The sequence below is a fragment of the Panthera uncia genome, chromosome X (genome assembly GCF_023721935.1).
Source record: "Panthera uncia isolate 11264 chromosome X, Puncia_PCG_1.0, whole genome shotgun sequence".
NCBI lineage: Eukaryota > Metazoa > Chordata > Mammalia > Carnivora > Felidae > Panthera > Panthera uncia.
Window position 1 is genome coordinate 44,118,059 of NC_064817.1, and position 21,460 is coordinate 44,139,518.

The 21,460-nt window shown below is 37.9% G+C and overlaps 1 protein-coding gene across 11 annotated transcripts in view; it reads right to left on the reverse strand.

Annotated features, from left to right (window-relative positions):
* HUWE1 (HECT, UBA and WWE domain containing E3 ubiquitin protein ligase 1) overlaps window positions 1-21,460 on the reverse strand; it is a 166,555-nt gene that overhangs the window by 126,052 nt on the left and 19,043 nt on the right. For 10 of the 11 annotated variants that reach the window (XM_049644605.1, XM_049644607.1, XM_049644612.1 and 7 more), the window contains 4 exons: window positions 9,181-9,249; window positions 3,303-3,401; window positions 2,383-2,589; window positions 890-1,042 (listed from right to left, as the gene is read on the reverse strand). In XM_049644605.1, the coding sequence (XP_049500562.1) occupies window positions 890-1,042; window positions 2,383-2,589; window positions 3,303-3,401; window positions 9,181-9,225 (504 nt within the window). In that variant the 5' untranslated portion in view covers window positions 9,226-9,249. The remainder of the gene's footprint in view (window positions 1-889; window positions 1,043-2,382; window positions 2,590-3,302; window positions 3,402-9,180; window positions 9,250-21,460) is intronic. The other variant, XM_049644611.1, reaches the window with a different exon arrangement.

Here is a 21,460-nt window from a genome sequence, read left to right on the forward strand (position 1 = left end):
TAATAACATGAGAAAATTACTTATGTTAAAGAAAACAGGTTGCATGTCTCTATATGCATATTTGCAAAATGTTTTGAAGGAAGCTGCATCTGGGTAAGTTATAAACAGGTGATTAATATTCTCTTTACACTTTTCTATATGTCCTAGAATTTTCACAATACATGTTGCATTCACTATCCTACAAAAATGATTTTTAAGGAATCACGTACCTAAAAATAGCCTGAAACTTGAGTTACATTATTTGAGTTAACCATTCAATTGGCTTTTAAAAAGTAAGACTTACCAATTTCTTCTAACAAAACGTTCTAGCAATGGCTACCTCTCTCAAACCTAAGTACGTATCATCCTTTTGTCTAGAAACATTGGACAATAGTTTGGTTGAGTTGAACTTTTACATGAGAGTTCTTTTTGCCTTCAATTACAATTACTACCATCACAAGCCAATTACTGAGCACAGCGCAAAATACCTTGTATTTTATTCTGAAACTACTCTGAAGGTAGATATACTAAATTCCCAAATGAAAAAACTGGTATCAGAGCTAATAAGCAGGGACAAGACAAGACTCCAATCCAGATCTTTCATTGCACTATACCTCCCTCGTGAGTAGAATCTGATTCTGAACTTTCCAGAAACGAAGTTGTCATTTTTGAAAAAAGGGAGATTCTACTTTGTGAGTAGAGATTCATGAAATCTCTCACGATTACTTCATAACAATTGAGAATACTTCTTAGGTTTAGGGGGAACTTTGCTAATGGGGCCCCCATAATTCCATTTAATTAGGCCAGTAAACTTAGGGATTACTATCCATTTTGACAATGCAAAAAACACCTGTGGAAAGGAACTATATGGTCCAGTTTTGTGCCCTTCCACTCTTTACCCATGACTCACCTCTGCCAAGTGTTGCAGCCGGGTTAGCAGTGGGGTTCTCTTGTCAGATCCAAGACGTGTGATATAGTTTGATCTTTTGCTAAATACATACAGAAGATTAAGGACTGCCAGCACCACTTGCATATCAGAGGAAGCCAATAAAGTTGTCAAATGCTACAGGGAAAAAAAAGGGCAAGTTCATGGTATTAGGCACACTAGGCCTTGAAAACTTAAAATACCAATGTAGTAATAGATTTGTCAATATATACAAAGCTATTAAGAAGTTTAACAATACAAAAAAATTTATAAATATTTGAGCACCTACAACATGCAACCTTGTTCCCAAGCAACTTATAATCTGGCAGCAAGCCACAAAGTCCAATAAAAATAAAACGAAAACAAAAACACATGAGCAGCAGCTCAAAACTGCACAGGTGTCCCCACAAGAAAAAGAAATTACAAAAGAGACACATGTGATATTTTAATACATAGTGGAACTCAAGAACATTAAGTCTCCAGCTAGACTAAAAGAACTGTGAAAGAAAGATAATTTTATGCTCCTGTATTCTTTGAGATATAGAATAAATTAAAATGTAGGGTTCTCCATATGGAAGCTAAAGATATCAACAACAGCTGGTGATGGGGCGCCTGGGTGGCTCAGTCGGTTGTGTCCGACTTTAGCTCAGGTCATGATCTTGCAGTTCGTGGGTTTGAGCCCTGCATCGGGCTCTGTGCTGACAGCTCAGAGCCTGGAGCCTGCTTCGGATTCTGTGTCTCCCTCTCTCTCTGCCCCTCCCCTGCTCATGCTCTGTCTCTCTGTCAAAAGTAAACATTAAAAAAAATTAAAGAACAAAAACAAAAAAACAACAGCTGGTGGCACTTATGACTGTTACAGTACAGTGTATGTAACATTAACCCAAGAGTGACTGCTTTGATTTTTTAATAAAATCGAAGTCTATCAATATATTTAAGCATCTAGTCAGTGTTAAAATCAGTATGTCATTCAGATGGCAATAAACCTAGGTATTTCTGGTTGCTGATAATCCTGAAGGCTATGGTCTTCCTTTTGCAACTAATATATTTTATCTTTAACAGACTGCTTATCTGTTCCTCACTTAAAACTCTGGGTGCTATACTTTAGTTCAGTTATTCCACTTCTTTTCCCAAACCATTTCCTTTCAATTCTGTTTACCAAAGAATTAGAAAAATTAACACTAACAACAGGGCACTTAAGCAATGAGTAATGTGTCAAGGAAATCAAACTATTTCCAATAGTTTAAGTGGTTTGGGGCTGCTTTAATAATGAATGCGGAACAAAGATAAATTCCCACAAATTCCCAGGAATACTTCAATATATGTATTACATTCTCAATCTTATCATTGTCTTTGACACTGAAAACTCCACAGAGCTCCAAAATGAAAAGGAAAGAATTATCAGAGAGAAATAGCAATTTATTTCTAGATATGAGCGATTCTAGTTAAGAACAGATCACATAGGCTTGAACCTCTCATACCTCTATGGAACTGTACAGATGCCGGGAAAAGCTGTACTCAATGAGCAAGGCAGTGAAGTTCAACACAGCCAAGAGAAGCATTTTTAGTTGTTCTCTCTCTGGCCTATCACACACGAGCATCCATGACATATTCTCCACTGTTTGTCCAGCATCTGCCAGAATTCCATCAAAGCGGTCCAACAGATCCACCCAGTGATATAACTCACACTGGAGAGAGGAAGAGAAAGAGGAACATGTAAGAATAAGGTCGAAGTACTATGTGGGTACTTTGCTACAATGGATTGCTGAGCAGGACACCTAGACAAGTTCACTTCCCACCTTTGCTTCTCTTCAATCCCCCCACCAGTACAGAAATCCATATGACAAAGATCATACTCTGAGCCACATAAACCTGTAATCATTGTTATATCCATCAAAGTACATTATGTACAAACACCAGCAGACACCCTAACTAGGTCTTTAAACGGAGAATTCTGGCTACCTTCTGAGGTCTACAAAACAATGACTCTCCCTGCCAGAATCCATTTTATCAAAAATGTTCACTTTTAGAGTTATCTAAAGAAGATTCTTTTAACTATCTCAAACTCATACTGTCAGTCAAACTAAAGGAATTCTGTGGTTGAGATTCTTTATCATCACCCGTGTAAATGTTCCTCACCCTCAGCTAGCAAACTTTTCCTTTCATATTCTCTTTCAAAATTTCCTTGGTAACTATTCATAAGCTAAAAGCTACTGACCTAGAGCTATACTAGACATACAGCTTAGTAGATAATACAGCTTATAACTGTAGACATACAGCTTACCAGATACTAATTGATGAATGATGCTACCTCATTGTGGTTTCTCTTTCCATATCAGAACATACAAAATGATGTACTAGTCCAGGGAGCCCTGCCTTTTGGGAGTGTGGGTTCACATACCTTTCCAATGTTCCATGTTTTGATTTGCTGCAGTTCCAAGAGTAGTTGCTCATCATTACAAACTTTGAGTTTGTCTATTAAGGCTCTGCAGTCTGCAGGCTGAGAAAAACAGGTATTCACAAAAGGTTTTTTGGAGTAAAGGAATCTTTAAGCCAACACACTCAGCAATTTAGAAAACTGGAAATTTGCCAGTCACTTGGGATTAAATGGAAATCTTGTAATAAAACCATCCATCTGTTCATTTTCATTTTTTTAATGTTTATTTTTTTTTGAGAGATACAGAGCATGAGTGGGGGAGGGGCAGAGAGAAAGGAAGACAGAATCTGAAGCAGGCTCCAGGCTCTGAGCTGTCAGCACAGAGCATGACATGGGGCTCAAACTCACAGCCCATGAGATCATGACCTGAACTGAAGTCAGACGCTTAACTGACTGAGCCACCTAGGTGCCCCCATCTGTGCATTTTAACTTGGATAAACTTGTACAATAGAAATAAAGGAAACAAGCTAGACATAAAAAAAAAAAAATGAAGGAATCTGTACCACAGTCTGAAAGTTAACTAGAATACCTGATAAGAAATCTTGAAATCAGAGGAACACTGAAAAGCCCTAGTGAATTCACAGTTAAAGGTGAAGATTGGCTATATTTTCCTACAACTATTAAATCCTCTTAACTGTAGGAGGGCCAAGAGCTTCTGAACACCGGGACTTCATTCTTATAGGGTTCCCATTGCCATACATTCCTGCTCTCTTTAACTGATGAAAGGCCTGTTTGTCAGGTAACAAGGTGTGGATTGACAGTTTATAGTAAAGTTTCTTAAAGCAGAGGAGGAAGGACAGGGAATGGGACATAGAAGTCTTCTATTATGGATGGCAGCTGGAAATGACTACACTTGCATGGCATCCTGAAAATGGGCCTAGATTTGCAACCAAACAAACCTGGGTTCAGTTCTTAGCTTGATGTTTACTAAGCTGTTTGATCATGAGCTACTCCAATCTCTCAGCCAGTTTTCTTACCAGGGAAACACACCTAATAACTACCTTGGTAATGTGAAGCTCAAATGTTTGCAACATACATAAAGCACTTATTTCACATAATAGGAGTTTAAATATTGAGACACAGCACACTACTTCAAAGAGTATGAGCTTTGGAATTAGACAGTTGGTAAGCTACCTCTTTGAATCTCCGTATCCTCTTCTGCAAAATAAACTAACATCACCTATTTACCCAGCAATGTCGTCATGAGATTTAAACTAGAGGTACCTTCAGTACCCAAAACAAACATGGAATAACAGGGGTTTCTCCCTCTGAAGTAAGCGTTATTAAGAGCTACCTCAAATTTTTGTGGTGATTAAATGCATGTAAAATTCTTGGCATAAAATCCTTCCATAAACCAGGCCTGCACTTTCCTCTCCTTGAAGTCATATAGGTTGAGGGAGAAGTGATGAAGCAGGATAAACATAACATGGGAGTCTAAACCATCTACTCATGTAGTTCACTTGTGCTTTCTGAACGTACTGAAGTTTAGTATCAAATATACCACTTCAAATCTAATCTGCAGCTATGCAGAACCAATTTTATGATTTTGTGGGTTAGATTACACCCAATTCATGATGAACATTTGAATACTATAGTCACTTGGTATCTCATAATCAGGCATTCAGTTTTTATCAAGTTCCAGTAGCAAGCCTGAAACTGCTTTTCTGAATGTCAGAATACTTGTTGGCAGGTAATAGCATTGCCAAATTCTAGGAATCTTAGCTGCACTTCCCCTATCAGGGCTTGCCAGAGGCATCTTTGGCTGACACCTAAATCAGACATCTGGATCTACTAGATCAAAATGTCCGCATAGTAGGGCAGCTTGCATCATAGCCTGAACCTTTTGCAGAATCTTTTCTAGATTCAGACTTCACTATCACTTTAGTGGTTATCCAGCAAATAAATCAAAACACCAAGCCCATATTTGATACATGGTGTTTCCAAAATCCAAAGAGAACCTCATACGTTGTTCCTCTGTCTTCATGGTGCATGGTACAAGGCGCAGCAATCTATCTCTACTTTAGAAGGGAAATCTTGACATTTCCCAGACCTCTGGACCCCTAGAAACTTTCCTGATGTGGGAGGCCCTCAAGCTTCAAAGGGCACTCTCTGGTACACAAATGCCTAAGGCATCTAAGGTACTTGTGTTTTCTGCTCACAAGATTCAGTCAGCCTAATGGCATCAATGTAATGTGCCAGCACAACGTTCTGTTTTATCAGCTGTATCAAGGTCCATAGTTTGCAGAATGCACCAGGGACAAAAGTGTATCTTTACCATCTTGTTCCTGCTGCATAAATGCAATAAATGCAATAATACAAACTGATTATTATTTTCCTTCTGGCAATACAAAAGAAAGCATTTGCCAATTCAATGGCTGTGTACTAATTGCCAAGGTTCACATTGATTTGCTCCAATAAAGATATCAAATCTAGGGGGAAAATCCTTTGCACAGCTGCTAATATACAAAGTGATCAATAAATGTCTTTCGTGTGCAGACACTATGGAAAACAGTGTGGAGATTCCTCAAAAAAATTAAAAATAGAACTACCATAAGATCTAGCAGTTCCACTTCTGGGTATTTATCTCAAGAAAATAAAACAATAATTTGAAAGGATATATGCAGCCCCAGGTTGACTGCAACATTATTTACAATAGCCAAGATATGAAACAATCTAAGTGTCCATCTTAGATGAATGGATAAAGATGTAGTATGCATATATAGTGGAATACTATTCATCCATAAAAAAGAATAGAATCTTGCCATTTGTGACAACATGGATGGACCCCGAGGGCATTAAGCTAAGTGAAATAAGTTAAAGACAAATACCCTATAATCTCACTTACACACAGAATTCAAAAAACAAAAAAAACAAAATAAAAACCCAAGCTCAATAGACTGGTGGTTGCCAGAGGTGGCCAGGAGGGGAAAATGGGTAAAGAGATCAAAAGGCATGCATGCATGCACAAATAAATATCCTTCTTAAAAATAATATCTAGTATTAACCACAGTACAGAGAATTGAGTATGTTGCTCAAGGAAACTAGGCATCTTTAAGCCTTAAAAATGTATGGTCTATGATCTAAACGTTCCAATTCCAGGAGTTCGTCCTAAGTAATTAATTAGTAGCTATCAAATGTTGTGAGCCAGAAATTTGTATATAGGTGTCACCCCAAGAACAAATCCCTAACAATCCATGAGGTAATAAAAGAAAAAAATTTTTTTTAATTTGCATTTCTTTGATTATCTACAACGTTAAATTATTCTAGAAGTTTACTGAATCTGTTCTTTTCTGAAATGATCTATGCCCATTTTGTCATTGGGATATTCATCTCTCCTACTGATGTAGCTACTAAAGATATTAACTACAGTTCACCGAACAACATGGGAGTTAAGGGTGCTGACAAACCCCCATGCAGTAGAAAATCCATGGGTAACTTTTAACTCCCCAAAACCTTAACTACCAATAGCCTACTGTTGACTAGAAGCCTTACTGATAACATACACAGTCAATTAACACGTATTTCTTTTGGTGTGTATATTATATACTATATTCCTACAATAAAGCTAGAAAAAACAAAGTGCTATAATTTTTAAGAAAATCATAAGAAATATACATTTACAGTACTGTATTTATTGGAAAAAGTCCACATATCAGTAGACCTATGCAGTTCAAAACCGGGTTGCTCAAGGGTCAACTGTATACTGGGTTACAAATATTTTCCCCAGCTTGTCATGTGCCTTTTTACTTTGGATATACTACTTTATGCTTCCATTATTTTTTCTCCTTTGCTTTAATGCTTGGAAGGGCCATCTCCATCCAAGACTAGGTAAATATCCATCTATATTTTACACCTATAATCTAGGTGTGAATTTCTTTTAAAAATATTTGACTTTTATCTAGAATTTATTTCAGTATAAAGTCAAACAATTGTCCTGAAACCATTTCTTGACTAATATTTCCTGTCCCTAACAACCAATAATTCCTACAATTATCATATGTTAAGTTCTTATGCACATGAATACTAGGATCCTTTTCTAGGTTATTTTCTTACACTGATGTTACTGTTTTAATTTGTGTCACTTCTTAAGACAAGGTTTCTATTTGCTCTTTAGTTTCCAAAATAATTTGAATACATAAATGTCAAAAATTCAAGATGCCCATTAAAAAATATATTTAAAAGTGGGGGGGCCTGAGTGACTCAGTCAGTTGAGCATCTAACTCTTGATTTTGGCTCAGGTCATGGTCTTGCGGTTCATGGGTTCAAGTCCCACATCGGGCTCTCTGCTGACAGTGTGGACCCTGCTTGGGATTCTTTCTCCCTCTTTCTTTGTCCCTCTCCTCCTTGCACTCTCACTCAAAATAAACATTAAAAATATACTTAAAAATCCAAGATGCCAAAACACATCAAAACCAAAATCAGATGTATCTGCAACAGCTATGAAAGTGAATATACTCATTATGTACGGCATTCAAGAAGAAACAACCTGACATTTCAACGGCAAACACAAAAATGTATAGCATGTGCAGACAACCAATATAAGGTCAATAAATTTGAAAATATATTTAATTAAGGCATGCAGATTAGAACCATTAATATTTCCCCCCCTTATTAACAAAAATTTAAAAGATAATCTGTAATGCTAGAGAGGGTATGGGAAGACAGCATTTCTCACACTCATCAGTATAATACTTAACAAAAAAGGGCAGAGAATGTCCATGCAATAATCTTTTAAAGACTAGAAGAAATACAGCAAACTGTTAATAGCAATATCCATAGTGATACTTGCCAGGTAGTTAGTTTTTAAAAATCAAGTGACCTGTATTTAGCAAATAAACTGATTATGTGCCAAATCCTTTGCTAAGCATCTGCCTCATACCAAGGAGGGAAGAATTATCAACCCTGTTTTACCACTGTGAAAACCAGGTGAGCAAATAAATGCTTAGCCACAAAAACTAGTAAGATTCAAACTCATGTCTAATTCCAAAGCTTGTGCTCCTTGAACAACGGGGTCTACAGGAAAGTCGTAACAAGGCAATACTTTCTTAACCTCAAAACGCAGTTTAAGACAGCTGATAGAATACTGGACTGAAGCTAGGATTTCTGCTGCTAGGACATGGTCACCCAACACACAGATTAACATAGGTTAAACTAAATTGTATGATTAAGAATCCATGATTTAAAAAAGCTACACCACTGGCCCCACAAGAAATCTAGTTAAGAAACATGTTACTACTTTAATTTTCTTGAAAACAAAATTGAGAAAGACCACACAAGTACAGACAGAATTTGAATCCACACCTGCTCTTTCCATTATACCATACTGCCTTTCAATGCATAAGAAAAGCAGCCAGAGAGCCTACTTCAGGTACATACAGCTACAACAGTTTAGTGTTTACTTTCCACTGGTGACTAGCTTATTCACTTTTTTCCAAAATTTTATTTAAATTCTAGTTAGTTAACATACAGTGTAATACAGGTTTCAGGAGAATTTAGTGATTCACTACTTACATATAACACCCAGTGCTCAACATGCCAAGCGCCCTCCTTAAAGCCCATCACGCATTTATAGCCCATCCCCCACCCACCTCCCCTCCATAAATCCTCAGTTTATTCTCTATAGTTAAAGAGTCTTTTAATGGTTTGTTTCCCTCTCTTTTGCTTATTTGCCTTTTTAAACAAGGGAAGTTCAAAAGCAAATACGACTTTTTCAAGACAACTTGCTGTTTTATTGCACTTTGTATATATAAATGATGATGTATTTGGAAGGTCAGTATGGTGAACTGTCTACAAGAACTTTTTCTAAAATGCAAAAAATAAGACCATACTTTTGGATACTTACAGCCTCAGTAGGTGTCTTTTTCAGTTTAGTCCTGTCTACTTTCATGTTTTCGATTTTCTGTTTTATGATCTGAAAAGAAATTCCCCAAAAGAGTGAGAATTTAAAGTTGCAATCTTGAGCTCTACATGCTCGACATAAACAAGATAGAATGAAGAGCATGCAAAATGCTTAAAGCAAAAACTCTGGAGTTATGATGATGCTATGTGAACTCACAGGCACAGCTATGAGGTAGGGAAGGATAAGGAATATCTCCAGATAAAACTGGCCCACATCCATATATTGCATAAGACTAATCAATTTAAGCCAAAATTAAAGCGCTTTTTAAAAACAAACCTCTCAAACTCATAATTGAAAATAAAAGATCACAATGTTTTTAACACACCTCAGGATGGAAAAATTCACCATATCCTTGCAGTTTTCTGGAAAACTTAGCAATTCTACTTCTGGGAATTTAGCCAAAGAAAATCATGAGGATGCACAAAATATTTAACCATTAAAAACCTATACTCCATGACCATATGTAACAGTGAAAAATTGGAAAAGAACAAACGTCCAAAAAGGATTGGTTTAAAATGAAATATTGCACAATTGTTATAAACACTGCACATAATTATATAACAGAAAGATGTTCATGGTGAAATAAAAATTACAAAACAAATAGTATAAACCTATCTAAACCACTTAGAAGGGGTATGCATCAAAATGTTAACTCACTGCTGACCAAAAGGATTATGTAGATGCATCTTTGTATCTTTTATTGTTTTAACCAATAAAAATATATTAGTTGTGTTATAACAACAAAGGCAGCATAATACTTTAATTTTTAATTAGAAAATGAGACAGAAGACTCCCACTAGAAATTTCCTGAGCACAGAACACAATCACTTTACTAAGATCTTTCAGTTTGGAAGGCACAAAAATGGGTAACCCCTAGTATAAACCTACGTGATCTTTCATGGCAGACAGGTCCCTCAAGATGCTCTGACCAAAGCACAAGAAGAAATAAAGGTTTCTCCCATTAGCAACCAGGACACATGGACAGAGGTAGAAGTGAACTGAAAGCTCTTTATATACCAAAGATTCTCCTGATAATAATGTATCTGCTACATAGCAGTAACTGAAGGTGAGTGTCCCTTCCCCAAGAAGGCTGTCATAATATAAAGCTGACCAAGCACAGGTATAAAATTCAGGCAGCTTCGGGCCTAGATTTAGTCCAACATACTCAGTAGTGTGGAAATAAAGTGTTATTTGCCTACATGGTCGGTATCTTTTCAACCAATGGGCATTCAGGAAGAACTGATCAAACATCCAGAGTATATTCTAAAATGCATTCCTGGAAGAAAAAAAATGTTTTCCCTCTAAGGTTCACATTTCAAGATATGGGATTCCAAATTACTTTTTAAAAAATTACCTCAGCATCTAAAAAAAAATGAACCAAGTGCCAGCTGCCAACAACTTCCAAAATATCTAAAACGAGGCCAATAGGATTCTGGCAACAATCTGATCCATGTAGTAAAAACTGTAAGTGAGCTACTTATACTCAGTTTTGATTTTTCTCACAAAACTTCTCATACTCATTACCTAAAGCAAGTGGCTATCACATTACTGTGGCTGCAGTCATTTGCTGGGAGGCTATAAGACTAACTCTGCTGCAGGAAGTAGCAGCCAGCCCCAACACCATACAACCCAAATCACTGAATGCCTTCCCTTCAAAATTAGGAACAAAGTAAAGATGTCCACTCTCACCACTTTTATTCAACACAGTGTTGGAAGTTCTAGCCACTGCAATAAGAAAAGGAAATTAGAGGTATACAGATCAGAAAGGAGGAAACAAAACTCCCTATGTGCAGATGACAAAGGATTATTTAAGTATAAAATCCCCCAAACGTACAAAAAAAACCCTCCCAGAATAAATGATCTCAGTAAAGTTGCAGGATATAAGATAAACATCCACAAATCAATCTATTTCTATATACTGGCAATAGACACATACACTCCAAACCTAAAAGTACACTACCACTCACAATTGCTCAAAACAAAACTTGAAATACTTAGGTGTAAATCTAACGAAGCATGTATAGGACTTGTATGTTGAAAACCATAAAATGTTCATTTAAAAAAAATCAAAGAAGGGGGCGCCTGGGTGGCTCAGTCGGTTGAGCATCTGACTTCAGCTCAGGCCATGATCTCGCCATTTGTGGGTTCGAGCCCCACGTCGGGCTCTGTGCTGACAGCTCAGAGCCTGGAGCCTGCAGCCTGCTTCGGATTCTGTGTCTCCCTCTCTCTCTGCCCCTCCCATGCTCACGCTCTCTCTGTCTGTTGATAATAAATAAACGTTAAATTTTTTTTTTTAAAAAATCAAAGAAGATCTATATATATGGAGAGATATAACATCCTCATAGATTAAGATGGGTCAACATAATAAAGATGGCAATTCCCCTCAAATTGACATGCAGATTTAATGCAGATCCTATCCAAATCCCAGCAAGATTCTTTTTTTTTTTAAATAAACTGAGATTATTCTAAAATGTATATGGAAAGACAAAGGAACTACAATAGCTGAAAGGAACTACGATAGCTTTAGTATTTTGAAAAAGTAGGAATCCCTCTCTCTGATTTTGACATTCATATGTATACCACCCTGTAATAATCAAGACAATATATGTAGTACTGGAGGTGGGACAGACACATGTATCAGTAAGAATAGAAACAGACTCATACAAATATGCCCAACTGATTTTTGACACTTAAAAAGGCAATTCAATCAAAGGATAGTTTCATCACCAAATGGTACCAGAGCAAGTAGCCATCTATAGGCAAAAAGATGAACTTTGACCTAAGTCACATACTTTACATAAAAATTAACTCAAAATGAAACGTGATGATTGGGGAGAAAAGCAAACCCTTGTGTACTGTTGGTGGGAATGTAAACTGGTGCAGCCAATATGGGAAAACAGTATGGAGGGTCCTCAAAACATTAAAAATATCCATCAATCCACTTCTGAGTATTTAGCCAAAGGAAATGAAAACACTAACTTAAAAAGACATATGCATCCCCATGTTTACTGCATTATTTACAACAGCCAAGACATGGAAAAAACCTAACTGTCCATTGATGGATGAGTGGATACACACGAATATTATTCAGCCATAAAAAAGAAGGAAATCTTGACATTTGTGACAAATGGCTAGACCTTGAAGGCATTATGCTAAGTGAAATAAGTCAGAGAAGACAAATATGGTATGGTCTCACTTACATGCAGAGTATCAAGAAACAAAAAACTCCCAAAACACTAAACTCACAGAGAACAGACTATTAGATGCCAGAGGCAGGAGTGAGTGAAATGAGTGAAAGTGGTCAAAAGGTATGAACTTCTGGTTATAAAACAAATAGGTCATGAAGATGTAATGTATAGCATGGTGACTATAGTTAATACTGTATTATATATTTGAAAACTGATGAGAGCAGATCTTAAACTTTTCAGTGCAAGAAAAAATTATAACTAGACTTACTGTGATCATTACACTATATATACATATACAATCAAATCACTATGTTGTACACCTGAAACTATTATAATGTTGTATGTTGATTATCTCAATTTAAGACTGCAAAGTAAAAAAAAATGGATCACAGACTTAAACTATAGAACTCACTGGGAGAAAATATTTTCAAAACTATATATAATATCTAGAATACACAAAGAACTCTAAAAATTCAACAAAAACCCAAACAACCCTCCAAAACAAAAGCAGGATTAGCTTGTAGCTGCAACTATATTTTAGCTCCAACTATTTTAATGGCTTAAGAAAATGTAGATGAGGTCATGGGCAAATATTCACACACATATCTCACTTTAACTACAGCTGTTTTGACTTAGGGTTCTGTACCAGTCAAGGGCCTGGGTTGAGAATAGACTCTGGCTAACTAAAGCAGAAAACTGATTTAATGGAAGGATAACAGACAGCTCAGGGAATCATCAGGAAGGCTTACTGATCCACATTCAGAAAATGGGGAGGAGCCAAGGAAGCTATGCAGTCTAGGACTACAGCCAAGGGACCTCCCACAGACACAGCTTAGCTGGGGGTGCCTCTACTGTCAACACCAGACTCTGGATGCCTAGAAGCTACCCCTGGTGGCAGAATGATTTCTGAACAGTCTCAGGTTATTTGCATCAATGGCTCTAGACACCAAAAGTTCCAAGTGTGAGCATCTGATTGGTAAAGTACAGGGGTAAGTCCAGGCCATAATTGTCAAGGTTCAGGGAGAGCAAGTATTTTGTTCAGTTTCCAGTGTTTGGGCTCCAAACTTTTCATAAACAGATTCAGATGATAGGCACCCAATTAAATAACCAGTCCAAAACAAATGAATGAACACACATGTTCCCCCAAACAAGTGCAATGTTAACCTGTTTCTATAATTTTGTTGCAAGAAACACCTATAGTTTGAAAAAGAAAGGTATCACGGTCCATGAGACATCAATTAAGAAAATTTCCCCCCTAGTTATTCTAAGCTAGTTTCACAGTGGGAAGGGAAAGTATTTTTTGAGCACTCACTATAAGCCAGACAATACTCAGGTTGGTGTTTCCTAAAGCATTTTAGAGCATTTTGCTCCATGAAGGAAGACAAGGTTTCAGTAACTTGCAAAATGTTACAAATGGAAGTACAAAAGGAATTTTCCTTTAGAATAGTTAGGTGGCTGACTTACGTTACTAATGGCTCCAAGAAACCTTGGGTAAAGGAAACTTACTAGGCCACAGAACAATTTTTTCAAGTGTTATCTACTCAAAGTCCATGAATGTAAGTATCCCAAAGAACAAACTTTGAGACATGCTGCCTAGAGTCTTCATATAGTAGTCTTTCATACAATCCTCACCACTCAAACCAAGTTTTATCCCATTTACAGATAGAAAAACGAAGGCTCAGAGAAATTAAGTGGCTTGTCTAGCTAGTTGGCACCAAGATTTAAATCTAGGCCTTTTTGGCTCCCAAGTCCATGCTTTAATAACATGCTGTTCGCTTTACTAGTTTTATTTATTTTTTTAATGTTTATTTATTTAAAAGAGAGACAACAGGGGAGGGGCAGAGAGAAGGAGAGAGACAGAATCCGAAGCAGGCTCCAGGCTCTGAGCGCTCAGTGCAGAGCCCAATGCGGGGCTCGAACTCACAGTGAGATCATGATCTGAACTAAAGTCGGATGCTTAACCAACTGAGCCGCCCAGGCGCCCCAGTTTACTAGTTTTATTACAATAAATTCCTGCAGATGAAAACATGTATTTGTGACAGATTCTTCTACACTGTTAGATCCTATTCAGAAAATTACTGCAAGACAGGAAGCTGGGGCACAATGTGAGAAGCTGAGATACCGTCAAATCACACTAATGACCAGGGAATGAGTTCTACCTAATGCTTAGAAGTTAAACAAGTTAAAATCCTATTACATAAAAAAGCCTCTAACAAAAAGAAATTAGTTCTAAACAAATCTCTGGAAATGGCCTATTGCCTTTGTTGGTTCAGACCAGAACTCTGAGCACCAAGCAATCTTTACAAGTAATAAAGATTTCTTCCTACAATAAGGTTTAAAGATCAACTTTAAGGAAATTAATGAATTATTATGAACCACCATCCACAGCTATACATTACTTAACACTTCTATTTAATTAACCATTTCTTTTTTCCCTTCCTCCTTTCCCCCAAACTTCATTTACTTTTGAGGTTTCTAATCTTGGTTTTACAGGGTTTATTTACATCAAGGCAAGGGTGTTCACTTAATATATACTGAGAAGTCACTCTTTAAAGGGCAACTCACTCTGTGTAACCACCTCCAGGTGATAAAATTTAGAATGACTTTCAATACTGAATTAGCTTAAAGGCAGAGGAGTAATTTCCAAGCTCGCTCAATAGCAGTCGAGTATAGTGGCAGGTTAGCCTTACAATTCAAAGTATGGCTGAAGGATCAGCAGCACTGACATCATCTGAGAATTATTAAAAATGCAGAATCTCACCCAGAGCTGAAGAATCAACCTGTATTTTAATGAGATCTTCAGGTGATTAATATATTTAAAGTTTGAGAAGCACCAGATCAGAAAACAGGCTCAAAATTAGGAAACCCAGGTTAGAATCCCTGCTGTATCACTTACTCACCGTATGAGCATGGATAATCAGCCTCTGTGCACTTTTGTTTCCTCAACTGTGAAATAGGGATAACTGATCTCACTTCCATACTCACTTTCATCCAATCCATTCTCCAGAGAGCAGCAAAGATAATCTTAAAACATAAGTCAGCTCATGTTACTTCCTTGCTTAAAACCTTTCAACAGTTTCCCTAAAATTATATCCCAACTCTAACCATGAGTCTCAGGGCTCTGGCATGATTTAGTTCCTGCAACTCTCTCCAATCTCCTTTTTGCACTACCACTTTAGTCTTTCCATTTAGTTTCTAGAATGCTTTAAGTTCCTTCTGGCCTCTAGACCTTTACAACTGCTATTCCACTGGAATGCTTCTGCCCCAACATACCTATTCTTCCCTCAGCTAGTTCCCTTTAAGGAGTGACTTTAAGACCCAAAGTGGCTTCCCATGGCAACCCACCTAAAGCTGGTCTGTTATTTTTCAATTACACTACCTTGCTTGTTTCTCTCATAACAAGTATCAATATAACTAGTCTGACTTTCTACAGTATTAAGCTCTTGGCACGTAGCACAGCATCTTCCACATGATAGGTAGACAAATATTTACAGAATGAAGTTCATGAAAGAAGTACACACTGAGAATAAAAATCTGTGACTGTCAGCATATAGAAAGTATTTGAAGTCATGGGTCTGGAGATGATGACTTAAAAAGAAGGAAGGAAAGAGGCCCAGAACTAAGTTCCTACTTGATACAACATTGTTTTTTTTTTAATGTTTATTTTGAGAGAGAGAGAGCTCACGCACAAGCAGGGAAGGGGGAAAGCAGAGAGGGAGAGAGAATCCCACACTGAGAGTGTGGAGCCTGGCGCGAGGCTCGATCTCATGAATGGCAAGATAATAACCTGAGCCGAGATCAAGAGTCAGACGCTTAACTGACTGAGCTACCCAGGCACCCCAATCTACCAGAAAAGGCGAGGTTGGTGAGGTAGAAGCAAAACTAGTTCATTATGCTATCATGAAAGACAAAAGATGGCCAGACTGATCTATTGTGTCCAATGTCGAAATGAGGTATGTCCCGAAAAATGTATGTTGAAATTGGGGGTAGAGATAACTTGACCAACAATAGTTTCAGGGGGGATGGTGGGAAGGGAAGCCAGACTGGAGTGAGTCAGGGAACCAATGGAAAGAGAGGCAATACAGATGGCACGTTTAGAAAACTCTTCTGAAAAGGTTGGCTGTAAATGCAAGCAGAGAATTATGGGGTCACTGAAAGGTAGAGGGAAAGAGGAGGTAACAGAAAGAAAATCCCTAAGAAAGTTGAGGGTAGGGGACCCTTAAGCCTCTCACTATTTCACCTTAAAATAATGAACACTTATCTGGATTTTGAAAGCACAAGTACTAACGAGAATTATGACAATCCTCTCCCCAATCTCTTAATACTTGACTATCTCTGTATGTGCTTACATTGTACCCTGTACCTAACACGTCCCTATTAATGACAAAATGTTTGCCACAAGGGTGAGGAAGTTTAAAACAAGCATACACACAAAACCCCACAAACCTGGGAGCAAGATAAAAAAAAAATACATTATCAGTGGTTGCCTCTAGGTGGCATGATAACATGGTTTTTATTTATTTATGCTTCACGCTTTCCAGGTCCTTCCAACCTTTCTATAATCATGCATCCATTTATAGTAAGAATTTTCCTTTTGTACAATTTTTCTTAAGGTTGAAAACAGTGGCCCCTAATCCAAATGGCATGAATCAAATTAAGAACAATATCATCTAAACAAATGCCCTGGAGTGGCTGCTGCCTGCTCTTGGAGCTTCCTTCCTATACACTCTGCTGTTTAATCCTGGAGTTTAGCACACAGCAAGCACTCAATATTTATTGATTTAGTATTGGTAGGTTAAGAAATGCTTCAAACATGTATGGGAGTGTGGTTGAATCCGAGTCAGCCTAAAATTCCCCGGGAAATCATGGAAAAGCATTATGGCCGTTTGTAAACAAAAAATGCTTTAGAGAACCCTAACCTCCAATGTACCACAAAGCAAAAGCCTTTGCCTCTAAGAGTCTCTGAAAGAAAATTCAGGTGAGAGCTGCTTGGACCATCCATTATCTCAGAAAGCAGTGAAGTGAATCTTGAAATCCAGCCTGCTATACACTGTCTGATTAGGAAGGCACAGACAGCACATTAACTGATTTCTTAAAGGGGGCACATTTCCATCCAGCCTAGTTTCTGATTATTTATATTAATATCCATCCAACAAATCACAGAACCCATGTGTCGTCATCATAACATCAGCTAATATTTACTGACCACCTAACTATGCGTTATCTCTAATCCTTGTATGAAGTTGTAACAACTTGAAGACTGTTCCCAGTTTACTAAGGCCAAGAGTAGCCACGTACTCAGTAAGTGGTAGAGCTGGATTAAAACCAAATCTGCTCCACAACTCTATAGTATACAAAATGTCTATATACATAGTCCATCCTGCCAAACCCCTCCTATAGACACCAATAACCCTATCCTTGGCCATATAAATAAAATATGACCCTGAGGATTGCTGACCTAGATTTTATTGGACACTGATAGTAAAACGTAGTAATAAAGCAACCAAAAAATAGCTTTTATTCACTCAAGACAAATCTGGAAATTACCCTGGTTGATTCTCCTTCAAAATATAGTATTCTGTAAATACTATATACCTCAAGTAAGTGTATATCCTTGCTCTGCAGTATACTCAAAAAAATCTCTTGCAGGGATACCAAGGATGAGGAATCTGAAACCTCCAATACCGACTCTGGAAGTAAGAATGGCGTGTGAGAGGGTCACCTGGGTTGGCTCAGTCAGTGAAGGGTCCGACTTCGGCTCAGGTCATGATCTCATGGTTCGTGGGTTCAAGCCTCGCATTGGGCTCTGTGCTGATAGCTCAGAGCCTGGAGCCTGCTTTGGATTCTGTGTCTCCCTCTCTCTCTGCCCTTTCCCCTGCTCATGCTCTCTCTCAAAAATAAGCAAACATTTAAAAAAATTAAAAAGAAAAGAATGGTGTCTGAGAATGCATCCCCTACATTTGCTCTACCCTACAGCCCTGGGAAGCTGCAGACCTAAGAGTTACCCTTTTGGTCATTACTCCCAATTACTTAATAGAGACAAACTGGCATCAGAAAAATCAGGCAACAAAACAGGGCTCACCAAAGTCACAGATCAGTTTCACCAGAAGAAAGGAAATGGCAGCATGCCAAGCAGCCCCTTCTTAGCATTCCCAACAATGACCAAAAAAAAAAAAAAAAAAGAGTAATGCCAGCATGAAAATTATGTAAATTAAGGAAGACAGGAAGAGATTCCTTGTCTATGCATTTTCAACTGGTGCTCTGGAATAATCCTAGTACACTCTCTAAGACTGATCTGTCTCACATCCCCTTCCTTACTTGTGGCTGGGTTTGGTGTAACAGATCAATTGTAACAATGGTTATTTCCTTTTCATCATATCCAATTTCAAAGATGCAAATGCTTTTTCTTTCAGTCTTGCCCACATCTACCGAAAATTAAGACATCAGCCTTTAAACTAATATTCTCTATTCAAACTAATATTAAGAACTTAACTGTGGGGCGCCTGGGTGGCTCAGTTGGTTAAGCGTCTGACTTCGGCTCAGGTCACGATCTCACTGTCTGTGAGTTCGAGCCCCGCTTCGGGCTCTGTGCTGACTGCTCAGAGCCTGGAGCCTGTTTCAGATTCTGTGTCTCCCTCTCTCTCTGACCCTCCCCCGTTCATGCTCTGTCTCTCTCTGTCTCAAAAATAAATAAACGTTAAAAAAAATTAAAAAAAAAAAGAACTTAACCATAAAAAAAGCCTGCCACTTCCTAATAGGTGAACTTCACCCAGAAGGGCCACAGGCAACATTCAGTTGAGTTTAGAAAAAACATCTGCCAGAAATTAAGCTGCTTAAAAATTATCTTAAAAACAATTTACTTAAAAATTAAATCCAGAGTTCTCAACCCTGGCTGTACAAAATCACCTGAGACTTATTTTAAGAACTAAAAATGTCAGGCCATACAAGTATCTGACTCAGTAAATAGGAGGTGGGAACTTTTTTCTCAAGCTACATAGGTGATCTAGTTGCACAGCCAGATGTAAGAGCTGCTTTGTTAGATAGTATTGTGCTTTGCCTATTTGTAACTCACTTAGGAATTTTCTTTAAAAGAATGGGGTATAAATAAAGCAAGAATAGCCATGTGTTGATAACTGCTGAAGCTGGGTAACAGGTACACCCAGGTTCATTATGTTATTCTCTAACTTTTGTACATGTTTGAAAATCTCACAAATTAAATTTAAATTAAGACTTTATCCTGCCAGGTCCCTCCATTCTATCCTCCACATCACTACCAGAGCAACCTCCTCAAACTCAAAATCTACCTACATCATCAAGTGCTAACTCCTTACCTAACCCAGCATTCAAGACCTCTAAGACCTGGTCCCTGCTCACCTCTCTTACCAGGGCCACAACATTACATATTACTACCCTTGGCTCCCCAGTGCTTTAACCATGTGAGGCTTTTTATAGTTCCCCTAACATTCAAGACTTTTAATACCTTGATTCAGATTGTGCTTTCTGCTAAAATGGCTGCTCTCTGCATATCCCCTAGAGCTCAGCTTAAATGTCACTTCTATGAAGCCTTTTCAGATTCCCTCTTCCCCAGAGTAAAATTGATCACTCCCTCCTTTGTGCCCCCACTGTGTACTGCATATATCCTCAATCAACACACCTCTTTATTTACATGTCAGTCTCCCCACTAGGGTAAGTTCTGCATGAGTGGGACTGTGTCTATTTATCTTTACTGTCACCAGAATAGGAACTGTCACTTATTAGAATAATACATGAAGGACTATCCAGTAAATGTTTAAGGAAGCTAAAAATCCAAGTCACACTCTTGGTGAAATTTTCAACTGAGGAAACCAATTTATGATTCATTCATTCTGCATATATTCTATTCAACATATAGGTATGAATGCACTACATACACAGGGCATTGCAACAGGTGCTAGGAGATAGCCAGGTGTTCAGAAATGTAAATCAGAGAAAAAGGAAAACTAGAAGCAATGATCACATAAAAGCAACAAAAAGTACATGAAAATGCACAATGAAATTACAACTTCCTGGTGGCCAAAGCAAAGCCAGAAACACAGTTACAAGAGAGCAACAGAATACATAAAATAAATCCTTATATAACACCAACCACAATTCTCTTGCTTTTTTAAAAATTTGGATTTTTAGAGATTCACGCTGCATAAAGCAGAGTACAGCTTTGGCAAAAGTGAAACAATTAGCCCAGTATCACTTTGTGGGCATAGTGCTTTATATCTGGATCAACATATACACGAAAATATAAAAACAAACAACACAGCAATTTGGACATAATCAAAACATTTCCTCTTGTCCTATACCAAGGGATCCCCACAATAATTCTGAAGTTCTATGGAAAGTTTCTGCATATGTTGGTATTTTTCTGAGAACACAGTTTATAGCTTTCACTAGCTTCTTTTTTTTTTTTAATTTTTTTTAACGTTTTATTTTTGAGACAGAGAGAGACAGAGCATGAACGGGGGAGGAGCAGAGAGAGAGGGAGACACAGAATCGAAAGCAGGCTCCAGGCTCTGAGCTATCAGCCCAGAACCCGACGCGGGGCTCGAACTCACGGACCGCGAGATCGTGACCTGAGCCGAAGTCGGACGTTTAACCGACTGAGCCACCCAGGCGCCCCAGCTTTCACTGGCTTCTTAAAGAGATCTATGACCTGAAACATTAGGAACCATCACCCCACAGAAAAGATCTCTAAGACATAGCCTGCTTAATGACTACATTGTTTTCACTTTCACTCAATGAAACACAGGCATATGGTTTTTGCCCCTAAAGCCACGATAGGCTACTGTCAAATACAAAAAGTACAGGAAACCAAAGAACAGAATTCCAACCCTTTTGCATTATTCAGCTCCAACTGTCTCATATCCCTGGATTTACAAAGAAATATACAGCATCTCTCAAGATTAAACCTCCTCTGTGTAAGAGGGAATTATGTATTCCTGGATATAATCCTCTAGTCCCATATCCTGAAGAAAGGTAGAAGAGGCACAAACCTCCTATTAAAA